Below are 27968 nucleotides of genomic sequence, written 5' to 3' on the forward strand. Positions count from 1 at the left end.
TGGTGAGGGAGAGAGAGAGAGAGAGAGGGAGAGATAGAGAGAGCGGGAGAGAGAGAGAGAGAGAGCGAGAGAGAGAGAGAGAGATGGTAGGAACAGTTCCATTCATGTAGCAGCAGGATGGTTGTCATCAGAGAGAGGCTCATGGTGCCAGCTCACTGCCGTGTCTGTGGATGCTGGCAGCGGCAGCAGTAACGAGGGAAGAAAAAATAGGCCGAGACACCAGCAATAATCCTGCCTTCAAAAGATCCAGATGGCTAACCTTTCAGTCAAAATATTGTTTTTGGAGGGAGGTGTTCAGACTCCCACCTCTCTCTCTCTCTATCGCTCACTCTTTCACTCTTTCTCTCTCTCTCTCTCTCTCTCTCTCTCTCTCTTTCTCTCTCTCTCTCTCTCTCTCTCTCTCTCTCTCTCTCTCTCTCTCTTATGCGTGCTGTGCTTTATTAGATCTTAGGGCCCTCCTGAAAAACAAATACTACTCATCAAAATGTTCCGGAGCCATTTGGCTTTAAGAGGGGCCGTGGACAGTGTGTGTGATGTGCGTGTGTGCATGTGTGTGTGTGAGAGAGAGAGAGAGAGAGAGAAAGAAAGAGAGAAAGAGAGAGGGTAGGGTGAGTGTGCTGGGTGTGCTGAGGGAATGTACGCTCCCCTGGGCTGGACACACACAGAGCGACTCTGTGTTGAGAAGAGGGCCGAGTCACTGGTCCTGCCACTCAGCACCAGGGTTAAAACACACACACACACACACAAAGTTTTGCATACTCACAAGGAAACTATTCCTCACCATTGTTAAAAAGACTCATGAACATCAATTTCGTTTCCAAAAAACACAAATAATAATGTCAACTAGACTAATATCATTTTTTTTTGCAGTTTTTATAAATACATAGTTGCTCCCAAAACACTTATAATCGGTCAAATTTTAGGATGTGATTTAAAGTCACCACCAGGTTATATTGTGTTATACCGCATTAACCTAGCACTAACTGTGCTGTTGCAAAAACAGTTGTAAATCATGCTAGGCTTCACATAAATCTGTCAGTGGCTTCATCAGGATAATTAGTCCTAATTTGCTGTTGATGATTTAACTAAAATTCTAATTACTCATGAAACTAAAAGCAACAGCGTGCAGCGCTCTCCGGGGGCACAATGTTTTGGACTTCCTGTTGCTCTCGTGTTGCTCCCATAATGGTGGTGGACCTCGTGCTGAACTGGAGTTCATGGGCCCGTTTCCTACCCACACGCACACATGTATGCACACATGTACACAAACACATGAGTATAAAAACCACTCGTGCTCCCTCAGGCTTACACGCCCACCCGAAACAAAACCTGCTCTTTTCTCTCTCTCGCTCTCTGCACACACACACACACACATACACACACACACGCACACACACGTGTGCACACACAGGTCCAGTCAGCGTGCTGCGTCAGGTCGGCTCCTGCGGTCGAGGGCTGGGGCGTCTCGGCCGTCGCGTGCTGCCCCGCGCTCGCTCCAGCGGGGCCATGCAGACAGCCGGACTCCTGTATACAATCACCGCCGCCGTCCCTGCGACTGCGGGGCGAATCCCGGCCAGCACGGGACCAGTGACAGCTGGAGCTATCGGGCACTCCACAGTCCCTGCCCAAAAACAAGATCAGGGAGAGAGAGAGAGACAGAGAGAGAGCAGGGGCCTTTAACATCCTCCAGGCTTGAACCATGGACAGTGCGATTCAAGGGCAAATGTTAAAGAGAGGCAGAGGAGAGGAGGAGGGCGAGGCAGTAAAAGAGGCAGAATTAGAGATTTGCCTGGAGTTCAACATGCAGAGAGGCTATGTCATTAGCAAGAAATGGGACAGAAAGAGGGGAAGAAAGAGAAACGGAGGACCTACAGGAAGACCAGAGGACCATTTTCCCAAATTCACTTCTACCAATCACAACGTTATGGGATAGAAGAAAGACCTGGGATGAGGGAATTGTTGGAGCGTGCCATCATTTTGCTAGTTTCTTCCAACAGTCGGCTCATTTCAGCTAATTGATGTTTGGCCATTGTGCTGTCCACGGACTTCCGCGGTGGCCCTGTTGCTGTCTACAGCTGTGTTCCATCCCTTCTGTTATTGCAGTAACTAGGCACTTTCCCTGCTTTTTGTCACTTCACACCAATTATATTCCCATTATGCCCCTGTAACACTAGCCACCTTTAACAATGATTCCGTCATACTAAAACAAACCAACAAGTGGCCTGAAATCCCTTGGATACTGTAAATACTATTACAGGGTCAATACAAATGGGATGGTACAAAGAGAATGGGATTTCCTGAACCCTTCGGGAATTCTCTTTTGATGCGGGAAAGGTGATTCTGCTATTTCAGGGAAAGCTGGACCTTAATTAATTCCTTCAGAAAAGACCAGATGAGACCAGTGATAGGAAAAAGTGTTAAAGTGCGGGTTTTCAAGGGTAAACAAACAACAGCCGATCAATGCGACATTCGATATTCTGTGGTTGCGAAACTCACATACCGAAAGCACCCGAAAATAACTTCATCGTCACTCTGCAGTTAAAGAATGCAATTGGACTCAACTAATGCTATCTATCTTTTTTAGAACGCGTGTTTTCACAGAACACAGCAAAAGAAAAAAACACACCCCTCTCCTAGCTGGGATGCATTCACAAAAACCTGACTTTATGATATTTTTTTTTAATATTTTATGATTTTAAGTCCTTTCTCGTAAATTGTGTGGAAGAGTGAATAGGAGGGCCATCAGTAATCCTTGGCACGGATTCCAGCAACGACAAAGGTCCGGATGTCAGCGACACCTCTGAAAAACTAAAAATATCCTCGGGCCTGGAGTGACAGGAGCAGGTGGAGAATGGGCGCTGCCAAATACTTCCACCTCAGGACCCCAAATCCCACAGGTCCCTTTTTTTGGTGGGGGGGGGGTGTTTTTCACGGTGCAGGGTGGCGGAGGGGGGGGTGTGTTACGCGTTTGATGTACAAGTCTGCGCATAACGTCCCGTTCAGAGGTGAAAAGGATCAAGGGGACGCAGCACAACTCAAATCAGGCGTCACTCTTCCAAGCCAGCTGGTCTGGCTTAGTCAATGCGGGCCATTTCCTTGCATGTGTTATACACGGTTAGTTTTCTCTATAGACCAGAAAGAGCTTGAAAAACTTGGGCCACAGCAGGCACTGGAGGGTGTGACTTCCTGGGGAAGCCTGAAAACGGCACAGGTAAGTTTCACTCTCCCAGATCTTCTTTTTCTCCTGTTTAGTGATGAACTGAGAACTGTGTCCGTGGAAACTTCAGGTATTGTACCACAGTTAGACGACTGAACACACGGGGGTCGTTATGCTGAACATGGCTGTTGGTCTTCTGTTGTTTAAGTGTCTTTCGTTGTTGGAATTATACCACACACAGCACATTTCCTTTAAATATACTGAAGTAACTGACAGAAAATATCATCATGAATTTATAATGATGTTACAAAAAAAATACAATAAATACATCAATTTAAACATTGATTCTGATATTACAATTCTGATATTACAACATCCCAGGTATTTTTGTTGTCTTTTCAGTTGACTTTTCAGTATATTGGTATATTGGTATATTCAGTATATTGGTTAGTTGCTGATTGGTATCTAGCTTCAGTATAGCATACTGATTTCTTACGAGTCATCTTTGCTTTACTGTGGTGCCACCTTAAGTGACTATGGCAATATCAGTAATACCTTATCTTACAAGTACTCTTGCTTAAATGCGAGAACACTAGATGAAGCAGAAAATAACACAAAATGCTGTGGAGTTCAGTGATGAGCCATCACACTGGTGCACTTTGTTAAGGAAATCTTACTTATGAGTACAGTTTTGATTCTGATGTTCCAGATATATGTTCTGGTTAGATTTGTGTTTCTTGTTTTGAGCAAAATTACTTTGTAGGACGTTTTAAAACATTAGAAAGGACTTCCAGTTCTTTAAAAATATGGATATTAACTGAGTTTCTGTTTTTTCATATAGTATCATTAGACAAACTTAAATGTTGCACTGTCAACACTTGCAGAGTTACATGATGCTAAAATTTATAACTCAAGTATGACTTAGTATGACTTAAGATACTAATTAAATCTATCTAATACCATTTTGGGGCAAACCTTTTTGCAGTTAAATGAACAAATCAGTGCGACAGTTATGACGTTTGTGAAGTTGATGATTGCCACAATTTTAAAAAAATGATTTGGTTTCTTCTCATGAGGAATATTGTGTAATGAAACCTCATCATTACTCAGCAGTACCTGTATATAGAAACTGTGAAAAAATCGTCAAAATTAAAAATTATGACTAGACACAATCAGGCAAAACTGAATTGGACTGCGACGAATTATGACATAAATTAATCATCCGAAAAGCAAACCCTCCCCCTCCTCCCCTGGCCCAGCTCCCACCTACCCTCCCTCTACCCCTGGGTACATGTACTTTATGTACAACTATAATTCTGAGGCAGCATTTTCGGAGGAAATGCCGCTGACAAGCTCTCTGTCATCTAATCCCCCTCTTCCTGGGTGTTCAGGCACTGCTGTATGCCCCCCCGATCCGCCCCTAGGAGACCAAGCCAGTGCAACTATGACCCAGTTTACAAAAGCTCCCTAGCTCCTCATTTGAAAACTCAACACCACCTCACCACCACCACCACCAACGCTCAGATGCCGAAAATCCCAACCTCAGATCGGCAAAAGCGTTGTTTTCTCAGGGAAGGAAAAAAAAGTGGTGGGGGCTTTGCTACCTTCTCTCACCCCTTAGGGTCCTGTCCTGACACCTCGAGAAAATCTGTGTGTGCCTCACCTTTTTCATTGGCTAAAATCACACAGTAATCCCATGTGTGAAATCTGCAACACCCAAGAATGATGCAGCTGCTTTGCTAAACAATGACTCTGACATTGTTCTAGCGTCTCCTTCAGATCCTTTGCCGCTGACTGGTCAGCTTGGACAACTTAGGCCTTCAGTGATTGGGTCAAGTTTCGCAGCACAACACTTGCATTCATAACTATGGGATATAACCTGGTCTGTTTGCATAAATGCGTGTATTAAACATTAAACCCCATGGTCGAAACACACACAGCAGAGATGAACCCACCATGTCTATTTATATTAATCAGAGCTGGCATGTGGGTTTTGCAGTAGTTACCAGCGCTATGTTGCATATTGCAGATCCAGATGCTACATTCTTAGGTTACATGGCCCATATTATTGTCTGTTAAAGGAGCATTTCATAGTTAAAACAAATTTTCAGTGAGCCATGACATATTAAACACATGGAAACAGTTTCATTTCTGAAGCATGGAAAAGAAGAAATATCTTTGTTCCATTGTAATTGCTTTCAGTTACAGGCCAATCTCTCTCTCTCTCTTGCTCTCTCTCTCTCTCTTCATCTGATTGCCTCTCAGACACTCTGCCTTCTTCTTCTTTCCTATTCTCCTTTTCATAATTTAATTCTAATATTCCACATCAGGGGTGCAGTCTGGGTTCCCTCTTGTTCTTTCTTTGTGTCTTTCCTTCTTTCTCTTTCTTTTGTCATTTTCTCTCTCCGCCTTTCCCGCTTCATTCTCCCCACTTGGCCTCCTTGGAGAGGACGCTGCGACTGCGCTGCCGAGAATCTACAAAACACAGGCGCAACGCCGCCGGTTTGAACTCGCGCTAATCTCTGTCGCATGCCTCCCGCCTGATCGTGTTTGGATAAGAACGTGTCTGGGGCGATGCGCCGCGCACAGAGAGGTTTATAGCATGGAGCCCTTCCGCGATGCGGCGCTGCGCGAGGGGCCGCGTACGACAACATGGTCAGGGCGAGCCCCTATACGTCCGTATTCACCGTCGGAGAGTGATGTGGGAGGAGAGACTGAATGTTCCGAGGGGCGGAAGGCCTCAGATGGCTTTCAGCTGGGGTGAGAGGATTGCGCGGCAAAGCACGACTCAGGTTTATTTGGACAGCGCATGACGCGCTTTAACGGGGGAAAAAAACAAATTCCATGGATGTTTATTGGAATGGGCGTGAAAAATGCAACTCTTTGGAAGGAAAACATAAGCAGTCATCAGAATGTCCAGGACGTTCAGACATGTCCAGAACGTGGATCCAATGAAGTGCCGTGAAACGCTCTCAGATGTGTACTATGCCCTGCGCGGGTGCGTGCTGTGATATTCAGAGCCATGAAAGGCCCCGTAGTTCACATGATAAACGTAGCAGCCTGAGGGCCTCACCCTGGGCACCGAGGGCTGCACTACAGCTGGTCTCTCAGGTGTCAAGCCTAGTCAGGACATACAGGGCTCAGGGTGAGAGGAGCTACATGTCAACACAGACACACAGTCTGCTGTAGTCTGAATTATTCAACAGGGAGGAGAAAGAGAGAGAGAGAGAGAGAGAGAGAGAGAGAGAGAGAGAGAGAGAGAGAGAGAGAGAGAGAGAGATCAGGGAGAGAGAGAAGGTGAGGGAGTTTTCTTTCCCACCTGAAGGGTGTTGGGAGCAGCAGGGTTAATGGAGCACAATAGCTCCAGTGAAGAGCGTTTGCCCTCCTGTACTGGATTCTACCGCTGTGCTTTCGTGGCCTGTCTAAAGAAACACCCAGAAACCCGAGCACGAGGCCGACACATAAAGTTTAGGGGACTGGAGATAAGTCATTACAAAGAGGTGAAAATAAAGAGGGGATGCTTTAAAAAAATACAAATGCACTCTGACTCTAATCCCAATGTCAGATAACTGAAAAGAAGACTAAATTGCTAAAGCCTCAAACAAGCTTATATGATTGACTCAACACAGTGCCTTGGCCTTACAGCGGTCTAATTTTATAGTATGATTATTGTCCGTGCTGTCTGCTTTAGTAAGTGGGGTATGGTCAGTTTAGTCTATTTGTCCGACACGTAGGTTTTTCCACTGCTTGTCCATAATACACAACATCTGTCAGACAAGAGCTTAGGAAACGCCGGTCAGCACCCCAAAGTCTAGAGACAGCAAACTGTGGCATGCTGGCATCTTTTTTAGTGCCACTGTAAAGAAGAAGAAAAAAAAAGAAGAGTAAAAAAAACAATAAAATAATGGTGTGGATCTCACTGAGGTTATGAGCAAGTTAGTTTCCATCCACAAAAAAAATCAGAATCAATTTTTTTTTCTTTCTCATGTGAGGCAATATTGAGACAAAGGGAACTTTGAGCCTAAGGCTAAAATATACAAAGAAAACTACAGTACTGCCCTACAGAGAAGGAGAGGAACTTGGGAAGTTGTGACAACTTTCTCCGCGAGCTTTTGTGCGCCCAGCAGAACTGGACAATTGTTATCTTGTCGCCATGATACAACTAAGCACTGCTTTTGACTTGAGTCTTCATTTCATGGAATCAACGCGATTGCTCTACACTGAAACAAGTCTAAGATGTTTCCCCTTTGTCTCAACTTTAGACACTGTGTACAGTGTTTTCGGTGTATTTTAGCTTGCTTGCGCTTTCATGGATTTTTTTAAAGAAGGGAGAAATCTTGGAGAGCATTGCATATACAACATCACTTTTCTAGTTCTAAATGAAATACTCAGTGAATGAGCTACAGAAACAGAACAAACAGCTGAACACATCCAAGAATTGAAGAATTAGCCCGCTGTTAAGGACAATACACTAGTCAACTGTCAACAAGGTGCTAGAAAGTCAGCAATCGATACAATCGGATTAATTAAACATCAGTAACCAAGAATGGAACAGCCATGAGGCAGTTTTGAGAGGGTATGGAGAGAGTGTCCAACACGGAGAACTTCAGATACATTTGCCTGACAAACTCAGACATTAAGTCTCCATAAACACTGCAATCATCGTGACCTCCTTTTGCACTTTAGAGATAAGCTGGAAATAGACATGCACCGAGCTACCATCTGGACCAAAGTTAAGGTGAACTCAGCATGAAAGTTAAGTTAATTAAACCATATCATGAACAAAAAATTACCTTAAAATAATAAAATGTATAAATGGTCTATTATCATAAAGTAAAATAGATATTTTTCTTTTTTTTATTAATCATTGTAGAAGATATTTAATAAGATAACACATGTACAATAATGGGATACAGTTTATTTGACACTGGTCATCCAATATTAGACCCTTGTTAAACATTTCTCAGTTGAAAACAAACCTCTATTCACTTTTGACTCATAAGATCTGTCTTGTAGGTGTATTTTTTATAGTAATTGGAATGTATTCCAGATTCTGAAAATTGGCAAACCCATTTTCATATTAAGTCTCAAAAACCACAGATTTTAGATGCACCATTTCCTAAATACAACTATTCAGAGTCATTATAAGCCAAGGTGAAAGCAGTTAATTCACTGTGTTCAAGAAAACCATATATATATTTTACATTACTGACCAGAGCTTCTCACAAGCAGTCTAAGCCTTTGTTTCTTATGTTTATGAGGGCAACATTTCCCACACTGCCATTTTGTTTTTGTGAAACTCCTGACTCTGGGTTTTTGGGTCCTCAACTAAAATTGAATGCAGGCAGTTCAGGGTAAAACATTTTAAAGCACAGTTTTGCACTTCAAAACTATCAGGGATGACTTGCTGAATTGTAGGCATGCAAGAATGAATATTTCTGCACATGATAATTTATAGTAGAGTGTCCTATTATCCTTGAAGGTCATTATTCTATTTATTTAAATAAATAATCAAATAAGATCAGTTTTACTTTTAGCATTTTAGTACTATGTGTTCTATGTAGACGACTTAAATTATGGCCCACATTAGTTAAATTACCGTCTAATTGGTTCACCAGTTAGAAAAAGTCACTCTAAAGTTATTCTCCATGATGGACAAGATTGTTTCATCTATGAAAAAGCTCTAGAGCGCCCCTGGTGGCAGAGAAGTATATCACGCCCCCTTTCATATGTTTCAACTTATTTAGCAAGTCCCATATGAGAAAGCCCACAAAAGATACCATGTGTAGAGCCTAGCCTAATAACAAGTCTAAACTTCTTTAAATCATGCTGTGTGTGTGTGTGTGTGTGTGTGTGTGTGTGTGTGTGTGTTTCATCATTTGGTATATCTTCATAGTGGCAGGGTCTTAGGGTGAGTGGGACAAAGCACAGGTGCGTTGACAAGGGAGATAAAGACTTCAGCATTGTTGAGTTAACTAGAACACCACGAGCCTTTTTTCCAGTGCCTGGTTTCACCACTGAAACGGGAGCGGCGACCCGAACAAAGCGCCGTGCTGCTCATGGTTCATCCATAATGAATCAAAGGTGCGCCATAGATGTGCTGTTTGCCCAGCAGAACATGCAAATTACCAAATTTGCCCCATACGAGTCAACCCTCTACTGCCGGCGCTCCTCCAACCACACTGTGAGCCTGAGACAACCACAGTGCTGAAAGTAGTTTGCGACTCTTCAACAGAAGTGTAAGGAAGCCTCAGAGCGAGAGATAGCATCGGTTATGAGCCGTGCACTTCAGCCAGTACACGGGTTTGTTCCACAGCTTTTTTATTGGCGCCAAAGGTGACGTGAGTTTCAGCATGTGCTCAGCTGAGATTCATTACAACTGCAGGTTGCTAATGCCCACAGAAAAGCTACAAAAACAAGAAATTGTTTAATTACACTCCAGGTTGAGACTGGAGAGTCAGACCATAGTAGAACTATAGTACTATAGTATGTTATTTCTCTATGAATGGATTTTTAGTTCTTATGCTGCATAAGTTTCATATAATATTGTTTTGATATTAATTATGTATAGATATTTTGATATTCTCAGAGGTACATTTATAAACTTTATCTCAATAGGAAAACACTACCACTCCCCAACACACACACAAACATATTGATATTTTTTGCAGCAAAAATGTCTGCTTAGAGAATCTATCTATCTATCTATCTATCTATCTATCTATCTATCTATCTATCTATCTATCTATCTATCTATCTATCTATCTATCTATCTATCTATCTATCTATCAGAGCTAAAGGATAGATATATGAAAAGAGGAGAGTACAAGAGATGTAATGTGAGCGAAGGCAAGGGAGGAAAGAAGACATGATATGAGAACAAGTGAGGAGGGAAGAGAGAGAGAGAGAGAGAGAGAGAGAGAGAAAGAGATGTGTTATGGCTTTAGAAAAAGCCCTAACCTCAGTGCTTAGACTGCTCAGTGTGAAGGCTCTGTGGTAGGGTTTGAGCACTTGACAACATTATCAACTATGACAGGCAGATTGCTTTTTACTTGAGCAGATTTTACACACACACACACACACACACACACACACACACACACACACACATATACACACACACACACAGTACAAACACGCACTTGACAATTTTTGTTTGCCAAGAAAAATGCTCCGATGTTTATCGTGTTCTAAAGGAAATGGGAGCCTTGTCCCTCTTTCTTCCGCTAACAAAACCCATTTAGAAGAACGATGCTAATAAGACACGCGTTGTGTGTAACTACCAGTCTGCTGAGGAGAAAACAATACAGGCAACACCGCTGTCAGCCGCTAACACTGGGTTATCTGCTCACAGCTGCTCCAGACAAACAACAAAACGCTGGTAGACAAAAGCCCATGAAGAATTACTTTTACCAACACATCCTTAAGGATATGTATACAAGGTGACATTCAATCTAAGTAATCGCTATAACGTACCATTTTCTTTTTCACATCTGTGTCAGTATATGCATTTTAGGTTTGTAGTGTAAAGGTTTTTTTGTGTTCGGCTGATCCACATATCGTCGTCCACATGCAGGAACTGTAGTGTGTAAAGGACTTCTATATAGCACTATATAGGGCTCGTGAATAGTTTTCACTGTAGCAAGCAAACCTGAATCTCAGTATATGGATCCGGGCGTATGCAGAGCAGAGGGTGTTCTTAGGATGTTCTCGTCACAGATGGTTATTGTTCGTTGTATTCTTTGACTCCTGCTGAAGATTCTTTGACTCCTGAAGCATGGGACAAGTGAGATCAGTGATCTAATAGGGCTAACGCATTAGCTTACCAAAGATCCTACATTCCGTAGGGTGGTAACAAGAAATGCCATGTTGGCCAGTGAGTCAGACGTAAATATGTCAACAGTGTGCCCAGAAAACCACCATGTAAACAGAAGCTCCTGGGCCTGACCACAATAGTCTGACTAGACTCAAGACCCGGGCAGGGAGAGAAGAAGGGAGAAGAGGACTCGTGCATATCCATTCTCACTGAGTGAGAGAACTGAAGGACAGTGAGATCCAGTGCCATTGGTGTGAACGTGTCCAAAATTATCTTTTTGAATAATAATAATAATAATAATAATAAAATTCCATATGATGTGAGTTGTAAATGTGGTCAGAGGACAGGAATTAGGAAGTATTACTGCTATTGCTAATAGGAAGTTGGACGCATTTATTCCTCATCTGCTAAAATTATTTTGCATGACATGTAGTACAATTGTCATGTCTCATCTGGAAATGATGGGAAGTGACTACATACATGTACAAGCAACGTATTCGAAGCTAATGATGCTCTTAAAGGTGCATGTAACCCATGGGTAACTTTGACTCAAGGCCTGTTGAAGCCAGTGGTAGCCAGGTATGTCAAATCCAGGGCCCTGCAAATGTAACACAAGATTTGTTCTTGCTCCTGTGTCTTCCACACAACTTCCCCCTGTATCCCGTTCACCGTGTGCATATGCATGAGATAACAACCATATTTGCATATTCAATTATTCCTCTTGTAGCACTCTCCTCCTGAAAAGCGTCCCAAGCAGCAGACGTCGCTGGGATGGCGAATACATATCGCGGGGCTTTCATCTCGCGCCTTCGCCTCTCTCTCCGTCTCCCTTTCCTCGTCCTCCTCCCCCACCAGGTGCCAACCAAGACAACCGAGAGAGCGCGCTGAAATTCAAGAGGGCTTTCCCCGGTGAAGCCTGGCAAGGCTGCATGCTGTAGCGTGAAACGCTGGAGGAGGCAGCGCATGAGCCTGAAGGCCCGGTGAACGTGGTGGGTGAGACGCGCACGCAGTCAGCGCTTTTCAAACTTGCTGGAGAAGTCGCCTAACAACTTCTTCTACATCATCGGCCGCGCGCTCGCTGCTCGCACGACCGAAGGCTGTTTCAATAGTCGCGCACCGCTCGGGCCTTCAGCTCGCCCTCAAAGTCACTTTGAGCGCGCGTCAGAAACTGGGGTGGGAATGATGTCAGAGTTCTGAAACCGTCGCACAGTGCTGGAGCTGCCAGAACCGCAATCGTATTGATCTCAGTGCGAGAGGAGAGGGAGAGAGCGGTTCGGAAGATCAACATGTCCTAAGACCCAGAGGTGGAAGCCCACAGAAACTGAGGGCAGCAGGTCCGGCTGCAGTCTGTGAAGCAGATTAGTAGGCTTAATGCGTCTGCCTAATGAGTTGATGTTCTACCTTCTTATTCCGGCTTGCCTGACATTGCATTCCTGCAAGAACATGGTCGTTCTGTGCCGAAGCTGGGTGTACTAATGCAACATTTCTATGAAGAAATATAGAATCAGATGTCAGTGCTGTGGGATCTGAGAGGGAACTGAAAGAACTACTATAATGATAGTTTCTGTTCTCTTGTCATCCCTCACACATGGATTCGTTGAATTAGTGTTAGCTAACTTTCTAAGAGGAGTCCTACAGTGCCTGTTAATTAACGTCAGTGGGACTTGTTCATAGGTGCCTCCTTGCGAGCCGAACAAATGTTTTTGAGTCACGGGGTGTAATTTGTTCATGTTTGGTATCTGTGTTAGTTGCTGTCGAAAGAGATAAGGAAGACCTGTTGGAAAATGAGTGCACGAGGATCTTACGAACACACTAAAAGCACAATATAAACAAGAAACCTATACACATCATTCAAAAGTTCTAAATCTAGACGAACCAAAGTATTAATGTTAATAAAATTGCATTAAAAAAACATTTAACAGCAACATTAGCAGCAACAACAAAAAACGAACTCAATACTCCTCCTCCTACTAAAAATAAAAATAACAAAAACGAATGCTCACATTTCTTATGTAGTATTATTCTGTCAACTTACTGCTCATTAAATGAAAACCCAAACTTTTCAAAAAGAATTCGGCAAATATGGCTGTCAGTTCTTTAGCTTACGAGACAGAGCTTGCAAAACCGCTCGCAAAATTGAGCTAAAAGTTTCGCGCGCCGGTCCCCGTGGCCTTGTGCTGTTTTAAAATCACACACACACAAAAAATGGTGCGCCCGGACAAGGCTCCATGCTGTCGTTCCACTTAATCAGGTAGGAGATAGGTCTAATAATGCATTAGTGCAACGTTTCTTTCATTAAAATCCTTGAGTGATCTGAGCCCGCCCTCCCCCCATCCCCTTCAAGAGTAAACCCGATTATTTCTCCCCGCGTTGAGAGGGCGAGGGAGAGACACGGCTCGGATTGTGGGAGAGAACTGGAGCAGACCTCAACATCCTCAGCTGCAGCCTCTCGCGGCTGCATCATTCCTCCCGGTAGCTCGAGAGACCGCGCAAGACCGAGCGCTGCCTTCAAGCCTTTTAAAAAACGCACCGCCGGACGCCAGAGTCCTGACGTTTTTGTTGACCATTTAGAAAGCGACATTTGCCGGCGTAGTGTTGTTGTGTGTGTGGTTTTTTTTTTTTTTTTTTGAGTTTCATTTCTGCCGTGGAGGATTGTACGAAGCTGCGAAGTCCAGCCCGGCTTTCTGACGGCTTTCTCCGTTCTGTCATTCGGCAGGACAGCAACTCCAGCGGTAGCTCGCGCTCACCGGACATCTTTCGTGCATAATGAAGTAAGTGCCCTAACACTATTATAGTCAATGTTATGTGCAATTGATAGTCTGTCAGATTAACAACAATGCGCCGAATAAAAATTTTCTAGTTAGGCTGTTCCCGAGATCATGGCGAAGACTGTTAAATAGACTATAGTGTGTCACTTCCAAGAAAGTTGTATCCTCACTTGACATAACCGTTACATTTCATCTTCAGCAGAACTGCAATATCGCTACATTAGTGTTCAAAGACAAATAACAACTTATTACACTTCAGACATTCACTTGGGTTGCTTTGTTGTTGTTGTTGTTTTTTTTGTTTTTTGTTTTTTGTTCCAAGAGCTTTGACCTTGTAGTTCTACGTTCTCGTTATAATACTACGTGGTTTAAAATCTGTGTTAAAGCCATATACGGGACTGCGCAGTGTATAGAAGGATAAACGTACTTAAAGCACTTTTGCTTGGCGTAAATGTTAATATGAATAAGAACAGTGGTTTAGCGCTATGGTGCGACCCGTAATCTGTTGAGGTCACAGCTCAAACTGTTAACCAGTATTAATATGCTGGTGTTATAAGCCTTCGACAGTTTTTTTTTCTACACTTCAATTAGCCTAGATTTTAACTTTACATATTGTGTAAAGTGTTTTGGCATTAATTGCCAGACTGAAAACTCGAACCTATTTGATTATAAATTCTTTAATTTGTTTTAACAGCAGTTGCCTGAAAGAAATGTTAACGTCAGATGTGATTGAGAGTGTTTTAAAAAAAGTATTAGAAATAAATTTCATAAAGCAAGGAAATATGTATAGAACTTAAAACAATTTTAAATTTTAAGTCTTTGGTTTATGGTAGTTTTAGGGTAACCAACAAACAAAGATATGATACCATATTTCATTGTTCCTTCTTTATTTTTAGAGTAAATAAGCTTTTTTTAAGAACGTACTTCAACACACTTCAAATGCTGCTGACCACTGACGAAACAAAGCTGTTAACTTTGATAGAAAAATTCTTGAGGATCTTTGACTGAGGGGAAAAGGCAGACAATAGTACTGCTGAGTGTAGTGAAACTCTTTTGTTTTCATTTTTACTGATCAGTGTAGTGTTCATTTCCTACGATATATGCCACATTTCTATGGATAAAAATGTACCACATTTTACTTTCATCCACATAAGAGGCTAATATAGCTATTTTTCCCCAGAACGGAGTGGTTTCAAAATTAACAATATTTGTTCATCTTGCGCATAACTCAAGGATTTTTGGCAAGGTTTTATTGCATTAATATCAGCCAATACTAAAGTACATCAAATGTCTTATTAGTCTAAGTAATTAAAGACTAATACAAATGTGGCTCATAAAAATAAAATTTCGGTTGGTCTTTGTAAGTTTTGATATACTTTTCTGAGTATTCGAGAACAACATTGCTTTTCATTTTCCTAATTAAACTGCAAAATATGACAGTGATTGATGCAATAATTATGATGGGTTTGTTAATATAATTTTGAAAGATAGTATCGATATGAAATGTGATTGTGAGAATGCTTTTGGGAGTCTGCATATCCACAGTGAAGCACTGTTCCACAGTAAGAACACGGTACATTTTACGTACACAATCTCAGTGAGGTGTATTTGATAAGAATTTTATTGACTAGATCATTGTGTATGTTGCTTGTTAAACTGTAGTTGTACTAATGAGTGGTTGTGTTAATTTTAGAACCAACAGTACTGTGTTTATTGTGTTTCTGCCTGTTTACAAGACATAAGTGACATCAGACACACTCAATCTGTGTAAATGTTCTCTCACATGCTAAATGTAATCAACGAAGCTCTCCTCTCTCTATATCCTCTGTGTGTGTGTGTGTGTGTGTGTGTGTGTGTGTGTGTGTGTGTGTGTGTGTGTGTGTGTGTGAGAGTCTGTATGTGTGTCTCACCTGTTGCTCCTTTGGGATTTAACATTTGGCTAATCTGCCCAGGAGGAAGGTGAACACACTTGCAAGTGAAAATGAAGATACATCGAGGGCTCAGTTATACATACATACAGATAGACAGACAGACAGACAGACAGACAGACAGACACATACACACACACACACACACACACACACACACACACACACACACACACACACACACGAGTCCTCCTCAAACCTGTCATCTCTGGGAAATCATTAGGGATTTGGCCTCTGCTGATTCACAAAACCAACAGTGACAACATGGCCTTACACGTCTCCCTATGAGCGGGATTAGTGCCACACGTGGCACTCTGATTGGCTCAAGGACCTAAACCGATTGTCAGGGGCATGTAGTGCCGCACTCTGTGTGTCTTACCTCTAGTTCTATAGGCGATGCTACAGGCTGGTGGGCACACCGCCATAAGAACTTGGGGCGGATCAGGTTTTAAACAATAAGAAAATAGAAAAACAAATCTTTAAACTATTTTACCTGGGAATTAAATTCTCAGAGAGAATCACAAAATGCTTCCTTTTTAAACCTAAAATAAAATAAATAATTAAACTATTTAACAGTACTTATTACTGTGCTTTGGTGTTCAACTTAGGAATTGTCCTAAATGCTAGTAAAAGATTTCTGGTGTTTAGAAGTATCAAAACGTATCAAAAATGTGTTCATTTGCAAATTTCAAGATCTAGTGGCAGAGAGGGAAGTAATTGTACTTTTACAACCAACAGGTAAGCAGCTTCCTGACTGCTTGTTTAATTTCTATGCACAAAGAGCGGCTCCAGAGTTGAGCGCTGCACGGCGGAGTAAGCGTGCTGGCTGAAGGAAGCGATCTTCACCCCCCGAGCTCCGAGCTGAGCTTACATTGCGCGCCGTGCCTTCGCTGTCTGATCCGCCTCTCTGCGGATGGCGAAGGCTTATTCCAAAACGTTCCAACTCCGAGACTGACTCCTATGTCTCAGTAAGCTCTCAGCGCAAGCAGGTGTTCGTGGATGCCTCGGACAAGGAGAAAAGGGGGAATTTTTAAAAAATCTTTTTTTAAATTATCATTAAAACTCTTGTCCTGCTGTCAACACAAAGATTAACAGATTTTAATCCCACCGTGGATTTCTCTCAAGATAAAGTCTGGGACTTTCCCTTCCTATGTCCTGTCTTTTGGTTCCTGGATTAGGAAAAGTGCACAGAACACCATCGTGAAGGAAGTGGGCTTGTAATCAGCCCTTGAATGGCAGCGGTGGAGCCTCAGTTGCGTAGTGCACGCAGGCCTGGCCCGTTTTTCTATAACAACTTTCACCTCTGCATCTGCCTCTGTCTAGTAATTAACGCCAACACCTGGCAAATTCTTTCCTGCCCTAACAGAGGGGAGCACAGGCTTTCGATGGCAGGATGATGATAGAATGCGTCCACCTTGTAACGGTTAAGCGTGCTGCAAAGAGATACTGTCGAATCGCGCCCCCACCCTCGTCACTGTTGAGCCTCCTCACCTAGTGTAGCTAGTGTCAGGGACTTCTCTGGAGCTGAGATGCCCGTGCGTAACGGAGCTGCCCGCTTGGGTGTGTAGGCTCCTCAATGTGTGTGTGTGAGTGTCTGTGTGGGAGTTGCGTGGGGGGGAGGGTGGCGGAATTTGGTACATTTTCATACCTCACTGCATTTAGATCTTTGTGGGGACCATGTGTGCTCCTGATGGTAGGCAAATATAAAAATCTTGACATTGCTGTGCCGTGTCATATCATGAAGTTCTTGGTCATGTTGGCCTGGTCCACACATGAGTTTTATTTTAAAAATTCAGGGAGCCAAAAGATTTCTTTTTGGTTACTGAGTAGAGGCAAAGGTGCAGACAGTGCATTGTGTAGCTCCAGTAATGAACATGTCAGTGCAAATACCCCAGAAGTATAGTTAAACAAGCCTGGATGTGTTTGTGGGTGTGTGTGTGTGTGTGTGTGTGTGTGTGTGTGTGTGTTGTGTGTGTGTGTGTGCGCACACAGAGGAGAGCTGTGAAAGATGGAAGGAGGCTGTGTGATAGAAGAGGCAGCAGCGCACGTGCCCCCGCGCGTGCGTGTGTGTGTGTGTGTGTAAGTGCGTGTCTGTCCGAGTGCGTGTGCACGCATTTGAAAACAGTGAGCCTTTTCGTCCCACACAACCCACGCAGGCCCCTCTGAAAACTGGCACACTGAGAGATACCTCATTCCAAACAGCACCGTAACGCTCCACCGTAGCTAAAGGGAACTCCTGTTCCCCCCTCGGCCCTTTTTGTCGCACCCACACGCCGCGCTGGGTGGTCTGTCACTGAGACACAACCAGCCTCCCGGAACGCCAGAGCCCAAAGCTCCCGTCGTTCGGAGGCTCGCCGAGGCCGTGTGGAGAGAGAGGTGGCAGGTGGATGAGAGTAGACCAGGTGGAGGGAAGCGCTCCAAAAAGGTGGAGAAACTTTGTTTAAGCATATGACAGGATGGTCCCTACATGGAGCTATAGCAGTCTATAGCACTATAGCCTTCCTTTCCACAGAGGAAGGAGACTCTCCTAAGCCTGTACATGTGTGTCAATGTCCAGTAATTAAGCGAGCTGGCGTGTTTGTTTGTTTTATTAAAATAAAAGTAAAATTAAAATAAAAGTAGCTTAAACACAGACATAGTGCAGACTTTAGACAGACTGCGCTACAAATATAGGCCCTGTGAAAGCTTCATGAGTCTGTATTTCACACCAATGAGGCAATTCGATAAAATTCGCCCAAGATCGCAGCTTCTCCTCCTACAAGTCGGAGCCGCGTATGCCAGATGCACTCAAAGGAAACTGTAGCCACGACCCACGATGCAATGGGGGCCTTCCCGTGCGTATCACCCTCCCCCGGCAAAGGCACCCTGGCCTAGTGTTGGCAGCCAGCCAAAAATGCCACAAAAAAAACCAAAAAAAAACAAAACAGAAAACAGAAGGGGGTAAAGAGAAGGTGGGAAAGCGCTGAAATATTTTCCAGCAAATGTAATTTATTTGTGACAGTGGGGGCAACTGAGCCCTGCCGATCTGTAGCACCCTCTGGTGGGGTTAAGGGGCGGGGGTGGGGGCTCAGTGGCTCCTAATGCAGCATCCACCCAAAAAGCTCCCAGCTGCACTGTGTCGCCGTGAGACTAGTGTGGCGTGACTAGGGGTTGGGGGGGGGGGGGGGTATTTTTGGTAGATCCTGTCTCTAAAACGGGCACCAAAGGCGGCTACGCGGCGTTTTCTGTCACACACCGCACTCTTGTTCTTGTCAGCCGCCGCCACTAGCGCTCCGGTCGCTCGGGCGGGATTCTGGGGAAAAAAAAACAAAACACGTGTGGTGAACGGGCGCTGGGGCTTTTTGTTTGGATGCGAAGGAAGGGAAAAGAACTTAAGATCAGGCCATTAGCAGCTGAGCTCGGGCGAAGCTGGCAGAGGGGGTGGGTTGGGGGTTAGGGCTCGCACAGCTACGCTGCTAGCACACGACAGCTAAAACCCGCACGTGACAGGCGTGGATCTTTCCGCAGTCACCCGTGCCTTTCTCAGCGGGCGGTGGGAGGCGATGGGTGGAGGGGGAGGCCCAGCAGTGGCTACGCTCCTCAGGGTCGGGGGTGGAGGGGTGGAGCGGCCCAGACGGGAGTTCTGAGGCGAAGACGCGTGGCCTGAGGGGACAACGTCATGCCATGTGTTCGCGCTTTCGGGCCGGCTCCCATAAACCCAAGCAGGGAGAGTGCCGTTTGTTTACACTCTTCAATATGGACCAAAGTTGTTTTGTTTTGTTTTTTTTCCGCAGCGACTGTAAAAATCACATTCAAATCTCAACGCCTCGTTTTTTTGGAGTTTTTTTTCCGCCTTAGCGTAAAGCTAAAGGAGCAGGGGGAAGCAAGAGAGGGCGTGTTAGCGAGGTCGGTGGGTCAGACATGCTTTCCGAGCGTGTATCATTCAGAGGTAATTCTTTCCACTTTTTGTGCATTGAAAATACACAGAGGAAGAGGCCTCGATCACGGGTGACTTGCACTTTAACCTTCTAAACCGTTACCATAAACTCTTAGTGCCCACTTGTCTCATTCCTTCCTTTGCTTTGTCAACCGTTAAGCAGTGGAAAGAGAGGGCGAATAGCTTATTAAAGATGTCTCCTTCCCTTTGTGCTTCTGGAAGTTTCTTTCTTTTTCTTTCGTTCTTCTCCACAGTACCGTGTGTTTACTTTGATGTATGACTTTTCTTCCAGTAGTTCCTCCAAAGTGCAGCCAATGATGTCATTAATTTTATTACAGATGCACTGTCTGGAAAAGGAGAGAAGGGGAGAGGGGGAGAGAGAGAGAGAGAGAGAGAGAGAGAGAGAGAGAGAGAGAGAGAAGGAGGAAATGTTCAGCAGAGACTTGTATGCATAATGAATGAGAGCAGCACTTCATTTGAAACTTCAAGGTTTGCTGGGAGAGCAGAGGAGAGAAAGAAAGAAAGAAAGAAAGAAAGAAAGAAAGAAAGAAAGAAAGAAAGAAAGAAAGAAAGAAAGAAAAAGAGAAGGAGAAAGAGGGAGGAAAAAATGGGAGGGGCCTTGCTGTTCTCTGTATGAGTGGACTTGCAGAGGTGGTTGCATTCACCTGCAGCTGTTCTTCTAGGCCCCAGTGGAAAAACAAATAACCTCATGTGGGCGTGTGTGTGCGTGTGCGTATGTGTGCGTGTGTGAGAGAGAGACGCGGAGATAGAGAGAGAGTGCGTGTGTGCAGTGTCTGTTCAACCCTAACAATGAGGGGAGCTCCTATGTCAAGAGTGTGAGCAACACAGGCGCGGCATCGAGCCTGCCTGCTGGCCACTGGCCCGTGCTTCCTAAACAGTGCCGTCCCGACAGAAATAGCTCAGCCGTGAGATTGACTTTTCGCCTCGTGTTTGCCTGCGCTCACATTGGCCTGTGTGTGTGTGTGTGTGTGTGTGTGTGTGTGTGGGTGTGGGTGGGTGTGGGTGTGCGTGCGGGCGCGCGCGCGCGCGCGTCGTCCGTGTGTGAGCTTACAATATTGTTTGGGTTAAAAATGGCCGATGTCTTATTTTTGGACCGGAGAACCTCACGATTTATAAATAGCAGAGGAAGTGAGGGAAGATACCTGCCGACACGCTGGCTAGCTTAGCAGCCCCGCTGACGCCCAGTGTCCATGTCTCTCTCTCTCTCCCTCTGGCTCTCTCTCTCTCTCTCTCTCTGGCTCTCTCTCTCTCTCTCTCTCTCTCTCTCTCTCTCTCTGTTCCCCTCTTTCTTCCTCATATTCCTTTGATGTAGATTATTTTACCAGTTTTACATTAATGACACACACCCACAGATATATGTATAGCGGTTTGTGTGAGATTTACAAATTGTGTATATATATGTGTGTGTGTGTGTGAGTGTGTGTGTGTGTGTGTGTGTGTGTGTGTGTGTGTGTGTGTGTGTGTGTCACTCACATAGTAAAATATTTTAGCTCTGTGACAGGAATGGCATGGTTTAAAAAAAGTAAAGGAAGAAAATAAAATATGTGTGGGATCAGAGTGTAATCTATCTGGACATTGTCCCTATCATGTCTTTATTTATAGAGGTGACGTGTTAATTTCATTTCTTCATCCAAAAAAAGGTCTCGGCTGAAGTTTAGCAACCCAGAATATGCCTGCTAGCGTTCCCTTCCTCTGCTTATGTGCTGCTAACACTGTGGTGTGAATATGAGAGGGAGATTTGGGCTTTGGGCCTTTTTGTATGTTTGCTAGGAGACCAGAGTGTTTTTATATGAAAAAAAAAAGAGGCTCTTCTGCTGAAAAGGGTACTGTTCACTGCTGCAGCTGAACTTTCATTTGTTTGTCAGCGCTCTCCCATTCCGTTGCCGCTGCAGAGTTGGTATTAATGGCGTGACTCGATTGGACATGACACGGAAAACATCCTACATGTGAGGCATGCGTGCGTCTCCAGCAGGGCTGGCTGTCAGGCCCGCGGGTCGTAAGCTGGCACCTGCAGACCACCTGGAGAGAGAGAGTGAGGTAGAAAGAGAGAGTGGGAGAAAGAGAGAGAGAGAGCCAGCTAACTCATCACTACACACCAGGCCAGCTTTGAAATCTGTTGTCACGGCGGCGAGGTGTGCACGCTGCGTCTACACGGGGACAGACATTTTGGCTATTTTGAGATACCTTGCCACTGCTTTTGCGAGAAAGACTTGGCCCAAAATGATCTTAATAATCCAGGGCCTTACAGAAGGTGCGGCTCTCTGTACCTGGCAAAGTGGTGCCAGGTTTCAATCACACGGGAAAGTGTTGCAAGACTTTGGAGATAGGGGGGATTCCAAGGGTACAGGCAACCCAAAGTTACACAAAACTCCATACAAGACAAGGCAAAATTTTTCAAATGATTTATTTACTTATTTATTCTTATTGTTTGGTGTATCACATTTTATTCAAAGCATTTTACATGGCAGCTGCAGGCCCCGAACAGAACATCTGCGGTTAGCGCATTTGTTAGGCGAGCTGCCCTGTCTGTGCTCTGCCTCGTGGAGAAGGCTTGAGCTTATTAGCTAGAGCATCTTTAGCAAGAAAAGGGAAGTGGTCATGCCATGCCTCACTAGGCAGGAGCAACCGTTGTCTTTTCATGCTAATTAGGTGGTATCAGCCAGATGATTACTGCCACCCTCTAACTCTCTCTCTCTCCCTCTCTCTCTAGCCCTCTGTCTCTTCCTCTGTCTATCTATCTCAGGCTTCTTCTTATTAATGTGCTTATGACGACTTAATTTGATAAGCAGGCCACTCGGAGAAAGCACGGGGTAGGTCTTGCCGAGGAGAGCGCTCGTCTCCCTCTCGTTTCTTCCTCGTCTCCCCTCTCTCTTCAGAATGCTGCCACACAGCCTGTCGATGACCCATTTCCGAGATGGTCGAGAAAACACGGAAGAGTAGTGCGAAATCCATGGGGAGCAGCGCACGGGAGCGAGCGCACCATAGGAAGCGTGCGCGAGAGACGTGGGTGGGGGGTGCGGGTCAGGGTGTTGTTAATTTTTTCGGTGGCAAGTGGATTTGAAAATGGTTTTTTTCCCCCTCTCCTCCTTGGGACTGCAGACACCACTCAACCCCACCCCCTCTACCCCTCCTCTGACGCTTCACTCCCTCGCCTCCACCGGCGCACTCGAAAGAGAGGCGCAGCGCTGGGAACGTCAGCACCGATCAGCCTCCGCCGCGGTGGCCCCCGCGGTTCATTATGCATGTGATGAGTCGTTTATATGAGATGACATGAGCCCCGGGTTCAAGCAGACCTAGAGAGAGTGAGGGATGAAATGCAGAAAGAGTGAAAGAAATTTTTTTTTTGGCGGGGGGGTGTTGCAGAATCATAGGATGAAGGGAGTATCGGCTGGGCAGAGGTTGGGGGTGGGGGTATGTAGGTACTCCTGCTCACATTCTTGGTCCATCCCGGGGTCAGGCAGCCTTAGGACTTTTCTCAGGGTGGGGAAATACGGGAAAATAGCTGGCCTGATAGTTCGGAAAACACTTTGAGAAGGAAAAAAAAAAAAAAAAAAAGGAAAGCAAAGTTCACAGAGGAGGGAAGGGAGGGATATGTAAGGGAGTGGAAAAGACTGTGGGTGTGAGAGTAGAGGAGAGAAAGAGAGAGAGCGGGAGAGAGGGGAAGAGAAAGGAGAGACAGGCTCCGCTATCATTAGCCGAAGGGGACAGGCGAGGTTATGTGAACGGTGCAGCTGTACAGGGTGCTGAGGGAATTGGAGAGGAGGTACTGCTGGGTAGGGCCCTGTGCTGAGTGGCTGAGGCCTTATGAAGAGGCTCCACCCCCCCTCCACCCCCCCCAAGCCCAAGCCTACGCCACCCTCGGCAGCCTGTGCTTTCCCAAAGCACCCCGCTCCCCCCCAAAAAAAATAGCAGAGCAGAGATGGTGAGGATAAGCTTCTGGAGCAGAACTACACACACTCCTACATACACACACGCACACACACACACACACACACACACAGACACATGCACGCACACACACACACTGTTGATTTATACACCGTTGGCTCTAGGCATTTGCTTCTCCTTGTTTTCTTTGCCATCGTTATCGGCCCGATCAAGAAACCACCGTTCCTCAGCGAGGGCCTGGCGATTAGTGTCAGAATAACAGTAATTAGAAGCGTGATTATTTTTGATAAAGCCCCGCCCCCCCTCCCAAAAAAAACAAAAAAAAACAAAACCACTAAGATGTAGTAACTCTCTTTCCCTCTTGATTTCCTCCCCTGAGCAGGTCTTTATGTGCACGTGTGATTTGGTTTATTTGTCTTGCTGGTGTCCTTCCTCCGCACCCGGGCCTGTTTAAGCCAGCGTGCGGTGTCCCCGTCACCCCGCTTTCCTCTGATCACACGTGAGAAAAAAGGAGAAAAAGAAGAAGAGGGAAAAAAAAAGGAGGCCGCCACAGCTGTGAGACACGAGAAACAGAAGAGAAATGAAGCTATGCAAATGCGCATGGAGCCCACCGCCATATCCAACAACAAGGGCAAACACACACACACACACACACACGGTTACCTACTTCTACAAAAGAAAGACAGAATGGAAGATTTGAAAGAGGAAGGAAGATGTAACAAGTTATAAAAGTTTTTTTTTTAACAGGGGAAGTAAGGCGAGTGGAAGGAGAGGTAGAGTTTAATTGCAGTGATGCACGGTGCGACGTCTTCAATGTCAGCGCAGAGGGTGAACGATGTCTCCGCCAGACAAAAAGAAAATGTTACGCCGGGAACACGAGGAAGTGCACCTTGACAGGTTTTCACGTGCCACTTCTGTTGAGCCTGACAGTGTTTGGTGTCCTCTAAAAACATTTAGGAGTGTCAGAGGTGTCATCTCCTTTGTGCTCTAGATGCTAGCCAAGACGTGTGTGTGTGTGTGTGTGTGTGTGTGTGTGTGTGTGTGTGTGTCTGTGTGTGTTCGGTCACAGTCACCGTGCAGGGTTGTCTCCTCTCCATCAGAGGGGTTCTTATGGGTTCACCAGCAATATAGTTGATCAGATTTGCCAGTCTGCTTGTCTCCCTCTTGAGTCTTGAGGTTTGTCCTTTGAAAGTTTAGCCTGGTTTGATTGGCTGCAGCTGTGCATGGACTCTTTAATCAGGCGCTATCTTCTCGTTGGCTCACCCCACCACGACCACCGGCACCGCCCCTCTGCTCTGTCACGATTCGTCCCCTCGCGTCCTCCCCACCTTTCCTCCCCTCACTTCACTCCCAGGTTTCCCTCTGTCCCTTAGCGCATCTTAATTGGTCGCTTTCCTGTGACAAATAACGAGGGCTCTCTTTGATGAGGTCAGAATGAGCTGTTGCCGGTCAGAGTGCGCCCGCCGTTAACCCCCGAACCCCCACCCCACAACCACAACCACCACCACCAACACTAAAAATGCCAGCATGCCTGCGCAGAGGGATACTCTGTGCCGCTGCCGTAATGAGAGAGTCAAGATGGGGCCCGCTCCCCTACTAGCAGGGCCACGGAGGCCGTGCTCCTGGAGGCATCCCTGCCTCCCTTACGGGAGCCTCGAGCGTTCTCCAGTATTTATTAGTGTTCACCAGCGGTCAGACACGGCCTGGTGTTCAGACGTAGTTCCGCTTGCGCCCCCCGCCCGGGAAAGGCAGTCCCAGAGAGAGACCGCAAGAGAGAGAGCAGAAGTAGAATGGGAGATCAGAGCGGCACACTTAGGAGAGCGGGCAACGTGGTGGCGTTTCCACCCAAGAAAACGCCACCCGCTTAACGTTGCGCCACAGTAACAGTGCCGCTGCACCTTCTCCAATCAGTGCCACGGCGGTCTGGAGCCGACACTGTTCCGGCGACGGCTCGGCGAGCAGGAGGAACGTGATAGGGCGTCTGGGCCCGAGCAGCACCTCTCCCTCGATGTGGGTTACTTGGTTTGCATGTGGAGCTTAGGGACCAAGGAGGGAGAGAGAGAGAGAGAGAGAGAGAGAGAGAGAGAGAGAGAGAGAGAGAGAGAGAGAGAGAGAGAGAGAAAACCTCAAGTCGAAGTTATGAAGGACATCCTTGTTGAATTGCTACCCCTTCATATTTTTCTCACCTTGTCTCAGACTCCATCGCCTCCACCAAATGTCTGTGTGGAGCAATTAAACGGTCGGAGGCTGTGGGCCTGTTGTTTCATATCCTAATGAACCTGCTTTAAATATTCAGCAAAAGCACACTTTTACAAAGGGCCTGATACATCGGAGATTTTCAAATGAACTGCCTCTCACAGTCCAGCGCAGGCAGTCCTGGAATGTCGGCGGGGGGGGGGGGGGGGGGGGGGTGTTTGTGGTGGAGCATTTCAGCCTGGTATATCAGTCACCGTTCAGACAGATGTGTACATTCATTTACAAACATTGCATAGTCAGTTTGAAGCTTGTTTTCAATAGTTGCATCATTTTCCTGAAATGCAGGTCAGGGGTCAACAGGAAACTGCAATGTATTTTGTTAGTGGCCTGCAAAAGGACTAAAAAAAAGGAATATTAAATATAAAAATACAACTGAAGTAAAAATCATGTGATTACAGTGAAATTTATATTGAAGTTATAAGATTATATTGAAATTCAAAATGAGTCAGTAGGATGCAATTATGCCACACGCGGTGTCATCTCAAATCAGTACAAATAGCAAGTAGAAATTATTAGACCAATAAACCCAAAGTGACTTTCCCATTATTTATTAACTAAACAAAGATTTACTTCTTGGTTTTCATTTATACTCAAGTCATTATTGGGCGCCCTGAAACCGAAAGAAAACTTCTGGTAAAATATAGTTTCGCCATCCTTACTGAAATGTTACTCAAAAAAAAAAAAAAAAAAAAAAGAAAAAGAAAAGAAAAGCCTTGCTGGACCTCCAGCTCCAATCAGCATACACACTGATTGATTGGAGGGCCAGAAAGAGGAGGTTGCTCAACTTCCTCCTTCTTATTCCCACTCTCCCCCTCAGCACCCTTAGCCAGCTGTCAGACGGAAGGAAGAAAAAAAGCTGTTGTATGATTTCAGAAGAAAAAAAAAAAAGTAAAAAAAAACAAAACGTCAATATCATGTGCTTCGCTGGCTCAACACGGTTAACGGCACATAAGGGGGAAAAGAAGGTTGAGGAGAGGGAGAGAGAGAGAGGGGCAGCAGCGAGGACTGAGCGCGCTCGGTCGATGAGGCGCGCTAGCCTCTGGGCTTAATTGAGGCCAGGAGGGAGCGTTTAATAATTGCTGTCAGAAGATCAGATTTAATTCTCTTTTTCACGGGACCGCTGTAGGGTAGGGTGAAACAAATTGTCATCGGAGATTTCCAAATGAACAAAGCTTTTAATGAGTCTGATTAGAATGCGGTGGTACAGGCGGAGCAGTGGAGGTGCAGGGGTGGGTGTGTGTGTGTGTGTGTGTGTGTGTGTGTGTGTGTGTGTGTGTGTGGGGTGGTGAGAGGGGGGGGGGGGCAGGGGGCAATGGAATTATCAGAATTCCCGAGTGCGCTGGCTGGTGTCGCTGTGCAAACACGTGACCCCAGCCTGGAGATGCCACGGCAACACTACGCACACACACACACACACAGCCCTCCTGCCCCCCCCCAATCTCCGAACACAGCTAACATCACAAGATGCTGTCGTGCTCGACATAATTGGGCAAAGATGTCAGCCCTTTGTCTGTTCTAAGTGACACAGCTCTGGGAGGCGATCACAGGCCAAAGATGTGCACTGCTTGTGTTTATGCCTTTATTTCTCTGCTCCCCCCCCACAACTTTTTGGGTTTGGGGTCTTTTTGAACAGAATAGTTTCAAACGTTTCCCTTCCCTTTTGTCTTGTTGTTAGAGCGGTTGCTCCAGTTAAACAGGTGAAGTAACTGGTCAGGGTTCTAAACTTTTCATGACTCTCAACGTTCATGTCAGATTCCACTGGTGGTGTGGTTGCACCTGGACCTTGAGCCCCTGCGTATGCCACAATGGTGGTTAGTTTTTTGCTGATAAACACAGCTCTGCTCAGGCAGAGCCCCCCCCCCCCCCAGAACTGTGGTCCTGTAGTCAAATCATTTACAAGCTTGAGGCCTTCGCTTGTCCCGCTCTTGGGCAGAAGAGCCGATCAGCACCTCGGCATTCTCTATTAAAGTCGGAGCCCTATTTTGCTTTCGCTTTCTTTGTCCCCACCCTAAAAGTGCAGTTGCTGTATTTCAGTTCTCCTTTTTGCGTCTGCTATTCTTCCACCATGCAGGAAACTCCCCAGAAGGGCGAGGGCTTCTCCTCCAGGTTCCAGTCTGGGTTACTCGCTCGACCCGGCCAACTGCACTTGTTGAGAGCTTCTTCTCCTTCGGTGCCATTTCACCCAGGTCGCTACCCCGCACCGCAGCGCCCCCGATTC

General features: G+C 45.5%; 1 protein-coding gene across 18 annotated transcripts in view; it reads left to right on the forward strand.

The window, feature by feature from the left end:
- The first annotated feature begins 2952 nt into the window (after window positions 1-2952).
- Window positions 2953-27968, forward strand: part of mef2cb (myocyte enhancer factor 2cb) — a 66436-nt gene continuing 41420 nt past the window's right edge. For 3 of the 18 annotated variants that reach the window (XM_035529721.2, XM_035529714.2, XM_081714055.1), the window contains exon 1: window positions 2961-3211. Coding sequence is in view for 6 of the 18 variants with exons in the window: in XM_081714055.1 (XP_081570181.1) it covers window positions 2972-3211 (240 nt within the window). In the remaining 12 variants the exon portion in view is untranslated. Of the gene's footprint in view, window positions 3212-11828; window positions 11963-13689; window positions 13745-27968 lie in introns of all 18 variants that reach the window. The other 15 variants (XM_035529719.2, XM_081714056.1, XM_035529720.2 and 12 more) reach the window with 12 other exon arrangements.

Source organism: Electrophorus electricus, chromosome 5 (assembly GCF_041902795.1).
Source record: "Electrophorus electricus isolate QZ-2024a chromosome 5, ASM4190279v1, whole genome shotgun sequence".
Lineage (NCBI taxonomy): Eukaryota > Metazoa > Chordata > Actinopteri > Gymnotiformes > Gymnotidae > Electrophorus > Electrophorus electricus.